Source organism: Pecten maximus, chromosome 14 (assembly GCF_902652985.1).
Source record: "Pecten maximus chromosome 14, xPecMax1.1, whole genome shotgun sequence".
In the NCBI taxonomy this organism is placed as follows: Eukaryota; Metazoa; Mollusca; class Bivalvia; order Pectinida; family Pectinidae; genus Pecten; species Pecten maximus.
The window spans coordinates 4,695,818-4,703,193 of NC_047028.1; the positions used below are offsets into that span (position 1 = coordinate 4,695,818).

At 35.8% G+C, this 7,376-nt stretch overlaps 1 protein-coding gene across 1 annotated transcript; it reads left to right on the top strand.

Annotated features, from left to right (window-relative positions):
* Positions 1-406: 406 nt before the first annotated feature.
* On the top strand, positions 407-6,780 carry LOC117342698 (1-deoxyxylulose-5-phosphate synthase YajO-like). The gene is made up of 6 exons (XM_033904908.1): positions 407-575; positions 1,625-1,798; positions 2,982-3,079; positions 4,933-5,117; positions 5,495-5,634; positions 6,044-6,780. The coding sequence occupies exons 1-6, from the start codon at positions 471-473 to the stop codon at positions 6,167-6,169; spliced, it is 828 nt and encodes a 275-aa protein (XP_033760799.1). The 5' UTR covers positions 407-470; the 3' UTR covers positions 6,170-6,780.
* Positions 6,781-7,376: the final 596 nt, after the last annotated feature.

Here is a 7,376-nt window from a genome sequence, read left to right on the forward strand (position 1 = left end):
CTACCCCTCTAGTATACATGTACTTCCCCTCTACTATACATGTACTTCCCCCTCTAGTATACATGTACTACCCTCTAGTAACATGTACTACCCCTCTAGTATACATGTACTACCCTCTAGTATACATGTACTACCCCTCTAGTATACATGTACTACCCCTCTAGTATACATGTACTACCCCTCTAGTATACATGTACTACCCCTCTAGTATACATGTACTACCCTCTAGTATACATTTACTACCCCTCTAGTATACGTGTACTTCCCCTGTAGTATACATGTACTACCTCTCTAGTATACATGTACTACCCTCTAGTATACATGTACTTCCTCTCTAGTATACGTGTACTTCCCTTCTAGTATACGTGTACTTCCACTTTTGTATACATGTACTTCCTCTCTAGTATACATGTAAATATTTCAGACAAAAACGGGATAGTCTTATCATAGCAACAAAAGTGCGTGCTACTATGGGACCAGGTCCAAATGACATTGGTCTGAGCCGACGTCATATCCTACAGATGTGCGAGGACAGTCTCCGCCGTCTACAAACAAACTACATTGACCTTTACCAGGTAATCACGCATATAATTACAATTGATTTGTTTTGCGAATTTAACCTTTTACCAATTTCAGTAATTTTACACACCTTTCAGAAGAGCATCGACTAAAGTCTTTTAAAGCCTTTTAATTTTTATATCTGCAGGTCAATCAAGATTTAGTCCAGAAATGTACATATGATAAAACTGACAAACAAGTATGACTGTATTAACAAAAAACCCTACATTCAGACAAATTTGTTAGAAGGTATATGCCTGGTGAAACGTTCAGACAAATTTGTTACAAGGTACCTGGTCAAACATTCAGACAAATTTGTTGCAAGGTACTTCACTGAGGTCAAACTTTCAGACAAATTTGTTACAAGGTACCTGGTCAAACATTCAGACAAATTTGTTGCAAGGTACTTCACTGAGGTCAAACTTTCAGACAAATTTGTTACAAGGTACCTGGTCAAACATTCAGACAGATTTGTTACAAGGTACCTGCCAGCTGGTCAAACATCCAGACAAATTTGTTACAAGGTACTACTTGGTCAAACATTCAGACAAATTTGTTACAAGGTACCTGATCAAATATTCAGACAAATTTGTTACAAGGTACCTGGTCAAATATTCAGACAAATTTGTTACAAGGTACCTGCCTGGTCAAACATCCAGACAAATTTGTTACAAGGTACTACTTGGTCAAACATTCAGACAAATTTGTTACAAGGTACCTGATCAAATATTCAGACAAATTTGTTACAAGGTACCTGATCAAATATTCAGACAAATTTGTTACAAGGTACCTGGTCAAACATCCAGACAAATTTGTTACAAGGTACTACTTGGTCAAACTTTCAGACAAATTTGTTACAAGGTACTTGGTCAAAAATTCAGACAAATTTGTTACAAGGTACCTATACAATAACATTTATCCGATAAAAAAAACTTTAATTTGATATACATTTCACAGCATTTGAACTTAAAACAAGCGAATGAATGATGGAGTCGCTAGTAATAACATACAGTAAATTATTTGGTTGTGCGTGTCCTTATAATTTTAAATAAATGTGACATTGTAGACTCATGGTTGGGACTCGGCTGTACCTATAGAGGAAACCCTTAGGGCCCTCGACGACCTGGTCAAGTGTGGCAAGGTTCGCTATGTGGGCGTCTGTAATGTCATAGGCTGGCAGATGCAGAAGATTGTTGATAAAGCTGAGGCCATGGGGATCAACTCCATCATAGGACTACAGGTACTCTTTCAATCTGATTAAAGTGATTTAATTGTTTTTAAACTTTTTTGGAATTGGGTTAGGGCCTTGAAATCGGGAAATTTAGTTTTAAGGAAAAATTGGAAAATATCAATACTTGATAACACTAAGTGTACAAACTTTAACATAACTTTTTATTAACTATTCTAATCGCCTTTTGTCCGTCGTCGTGCGTCATCTGTCGTCCGTCATGCATCCGTAAACAATTTACATTTTCGACTTCTTCTCCAAAACACCTGAACCAAATTCAATGCTGATGGGCGGGGCTAAAATGTGTCAAATTGACTGAAATTTCAAAAATCTTCTTCTCTACTCTCAGATATGAGGGAATCAAAACTCTTCATAGATGGAAGGGTCTTAAATGGGATGACAGTTTGATGGCATGCACATATTGGCCCTGACTGACCCCCAGGGGCTGATGGGTGGGGCCAAAAAGGGTCAATTAAATTAACTGAAATATTTCAAATCTCAGGTGACCGTTAAGGCCCATGAGCCTCTTGTTTTTCACATTTTCCAATTGGAAATTTTAGATAAAATTTGGGACAAAAAGATATCATTTTGCATTTGGAATGGGCAATTTCAATTTTATGACCAGCATGAACAAGTTGAATATCTATGTACATACCAATATAGGCCTCCTATATACTCGGTAAAAGGTAGACATTTACCTGTAATTGTAATGATTATGTTTACTTACGACTCTCTTTTTTTACCAATAAAGAGGAATATGTCTCCTGTACTCAACACTGAGTAAATTATGCTTCTTGCACTTATTACTATGTAGCCATAATCTGATTGAAATCCTGTGTTTGTTGCTTTGTTCAGGCGAAACATGTTGCAAACATGGCCATGGTAGAGGATTGTAATCAGAATGTTTCTCACTTGTCACTGTAGTCATAAATGTATGTAAATAACCCTTTTCCTGTTATTGGTGCTTTGCACTAGGTATTTCAAAAAATAGGGTTATTTTTTAGATTAAATGGAGTCCTTCTGTATTATTTGAATTGACTTTCTGAAATAATGGGTTCATTTTCCATGTTGTAAAATGATATGTGGCGATGGCTGCAGAATAAACTCTGCGGACATATGTTGATTTCTAGATCTGTCCTTAAAATACCTCTATGCATGTGTTTTAATTAAGTTTACACTATTTTAATGTTGATAGCAACAATACAGTCTGTTATGCCGTCACCCCGAATGGGAAGAGTTCCAGGTTTGTAAGAATGAGGGTGTCGGTGTACTGCCCTGGAGCCCACTCAAAGGGTATGCTCTGTTCTGTATTGTTGGCTAATCTGGCCAGGCTTCATTAAAGTTCCTTAATTTGTGGTAATTTTCCATAGGATAGCATTATTGAATTCAAGAAAATAACCTGTGCTCAGAATGTTTAGGTCACCTGAGAAGAAGTCTCAGTGGACCTATTGCGATTTCCTTTTGTCTGGCATCATCTGTTGTGTGTTGTCTGTCCATCGTGCACTGTAAACAATTTACATTTTCAACTTAGAAACCCCTGAACCAATATTAAATTTTGCTGAAAATTTTGGCCCAAGATAAAAAATTGTGAATTATATTGGCCCCCACCCCCAGGGGACTGAAGGGTGGTGCCAAAAAGGATCAAATTGACTGAACTTTCAAAAATCAAAAAAGACTCAAATAGGTAGATGAAATACTCTTCAGAGATGGAAGTGTCAACGTCTTTAAGTGCATTACCGTATTTGGGAATTTCATGACCCTTGGGTTTCATGTTTGCCCCTGGGGAGGAGGTAAACTTTACTGTAGTTTATATGGGGAAATTACATTTTGTGACTATCATTTGTTTTATTTCTATTACAATTCATTCTAACTTGGTTAACATTATAAGCATTGGAGGGACAGTTTGATGGCATGCTCATATTGGCCCTGACTGACCCCCTGGGCTGATGGGCTGGGCCAAAAGGGTTAAATTAATTGAAATTTCAAAAATCTTCTTCTCAGCACCGAAATAAGGTAAAATCAAATACTCTTTATAGATGGAAGGGTCTTAAGGAGTTCAACTTTACTGTAGTTTATAAAAGGAAATCCCATATTTGACTATTGTCCGTTAGATTTAATTTGGAATCATTCTAACTTGGTTAGAATTAGCAGTTGTTGATGGTAGTTCGATGGTATCCAATGTTTGCACTCTTGACCCGGAGCTGCTGATGGGCGGGGTAAAAAAGGGTAAAAAATATTTTAAGCTCAGGTGATGGTTAAGGCCCATGGAGCCTCTTTTTGGCTCATGCCATGGTGCTGTATCCCTCGTCTGTCTGTCTGATGTCAAATTTTCCCTTAAACAACATGTACATCTCCTCAATAAACAAGAGGATCAGAGACCTGCTATTCGGTCTGTAGATGCTGTGGTAAAGGGCTACCAGTTAGATTGTACAAATAAATGACTCGACCTACATTAAACAACACAGGGGTCAAATATGCTAAAATATTTGAAAAAATTCTTTTCCATAACCAAGAGTCACAGAAACCTGATAATGACCTGTACTAAATGCTGGTTCTTTAATTCTTTAATGCTTTCCTTTGAAAATTTAAAGTTAAGGGACTTATTAAGTAAAAGAATGTTGATGAAACTGGGCCCCGGTTTCTTCTTTGCAGCAAACTCTTTTGTCTATGGTACTTTGAATAGTAAAACTTATTTGCCTGCCAAATATTATAGGAAAGTCCTTTTTGAAATCTGCAAAAAAATGTCTTATGATTTGAAATCTACTTATTTCATAAAAGTTGAACACAAATAGTACCTTAAAAACAAAAATGTTTCATTTTAAGATAACTAATTAAGAAAAAACACTCTGATTCAAACATAGGAGACATATATATGAGGTAGTATGTTGCTGAAACTGATCTATTGAGTCTGCTTACAAAAGAGAGAATAGGGCTGAAAATGTACGTGACTGAAACAGACATTTTAATCTTTCAAAAGCTTAATCTTTAACAATGAAGCCCAGCTATTGTACTCTGTACTTATATTCTTTCTGTTTCTTTATGTTAGTTAATGCTGTGTAGAAATTTCATTACTAACTTAACTAATATGTCACTATATATATACATACAAATACTTAACTTCACTTATTTATGACTTTGTTGTTTAGAGGGTTATTAACAGGAAAGTTCCAGCGTGGGACTAAACCTGCCAGTGATGGATCCAGAATTGGCTTTGTAGCTGAGAAGGAGTCAGATAGAACATATCAGAGCAGTCCAGCATGGAGCAAGTATGAAGATAACGATTTTTACTGGAACCTTATAGACACCATGAATAAAGCAGCAAAGAACCATGGTAATAAGCTTGTCATTTATCCACAACAAACTTCCCTTTCAAACTACATTTGCTTGTATGATTGAGGCCGTCAATAATGTATCAAGGTATTAGTGGCTCAGCGGAACAAATTAAAATAGGTCCATATAATCAGCAAACATCTTCTGATTTTCTTATCCAAGTCATCAAGCTAAACTGCAAAAATGGTTCTGTGAATCAGGATAAGGTATCAAGACAAATATACAGATGTTTGAGTTATCTTTCCTTAGACTATGATACAAATGACAAAAATAAGATTTTTAAAGACCAGTATTGTTATATAGCATAAATTTTTTTCAATAAAAACACAGAGAAATAGTTTGTCTGTCCATGTTTACAGTGAATGATCTTGTTTGAAGGTAAAAGTGTACCCCAGGTGGCGTTAAGATGGCTCCTTCAGAAGAATGTGGTATCAGCAGTGATAATCGGCGCCACCTCGATCAAACAGTTGGAGGACAACATGGGAGCTAGTACAGGATGGACTCTTACCAAGGAGGAGGTGTGTACTATATGTTAGGATGAGTACTGTCAACATTTGTTACAACAAAACTAATACTTTAGATGTGCCTTTCTTTATCAGTACAATGTACTTTTAGATCATCAGACTTTTTCCACATTTTGACGTCTCCATAAAAACATTTGAACTTTTTTTGGTAAAACAATAATCTTAACAAAGATCTGTCAAATGTTCTTTTGTTTGGAGTTTTTGGCTTATAGTCATTGAACATTGTTTAAATAAGTTTGATTTTTGTCTACATCAAAAGGTAATGATCAAGTACTGTACCAGGTGAGTTATTCAGGCCTGTTGAGCCTCTTGTTTATTATTGTCTAACAGTATAAAATTAAATATGTCTTTGTCTGTATATCTATGATATGCACATAGTTCATGTAATAATGTTTATATACAGATGGAGGAACTAGATAAAGCTTCAAGTATGGAACTTCCATATCCCTATGAGATGGTATTCCGGATAAATTCCAGCAGGAATAATCCATTCCTCGGATCCTCATTTGTGGAAAATACAATGGAATGAATTCCAGCCCAAGACAGTGGCAGGTGAAAGCTCCAGCAGCTCATATGTGAGAGCTACAGAAGTGATTTATCAGTTATGAGAGAGAAACGAGAATACATTGGTCACATCAGTAAACGATCGGCCAGTTAATTAACCAGTTTACTAAGATTAATGTGTGGTTGTAATTTTTATATGATTGGCCAAGTTTGAGCCCTTAATATTCCTTATCAAGCTTTTTTAATTGCCTACAATCATGCAAACGCTTTATATGAAAATGATGACTATACAATCACTGTTATATGTTTATTTTAGTATTACAAGATATATATACACAGGGTGATCCTGATACATGTAATTATGTAAATTATTTAAGTTTATTTCATTTTAATTGTGTAAATAATACAATATAAACACGAGATTATCATACAAACTCTGTGTTTATGTCTTCAGTGAGATGATTCACACAGGTAAGGAAGTAATCATACTGTGTAAAGGTACTGGGGATTGGTCATTTCACCATTATCTTTTATTGTTTTCAAAATCCAATTAAATTTGAATTATAGATAAACTTGTTAACATCTTTTATGTTATTGTTATATTTGAAAATTAATAAATCGACATATAATTTCTTACTGCATATTTCCAATTTAATCTTTCAACCTTTTACTTGTAAGCACACCTGTTAAAAGGGCAAGTGAACTTATGCTGTGGTCAGTCGCCTGTCTCTCGGCCAGCCAGCCTTCTGGTGTCAATTTTTCCATCTAAACAACTTCTCAACAAACAGGATGCAAAGAGGCTTAATATTGGGCCTGTAGCATGCTGGGATCAAAGGCTACCAAGTTTGATCTAATGAATTACTTAGACCAACATTTAAGGTCACATGGGTCAGAAACGCTAACATAGTTAACAACTTGTCAAAAACTCGGATACCCACAGACTTGATATAGGGTCTGTTGCATGCTAGGGTAAAGGGCTTCCAAGTTAATTCAAATGAACAACCTTGACCAACAGTCAAGGTCATAAGGGTCAAATAGCCTAAACTCATCAAAAGACATCTTCACAATAACCGTGAGGTCCAGAGACTTCATATTAGGTATGTAGCATGCTGAAATGAAGGGTCACTAAGTTTGTTCAAATAAATGACCTACATATTTTGTAGACTAACATTAAAGGTCAAATGGTGCAATTAGGCTATTTATAAGACTTCTAGTAAATACCACCAACAGAC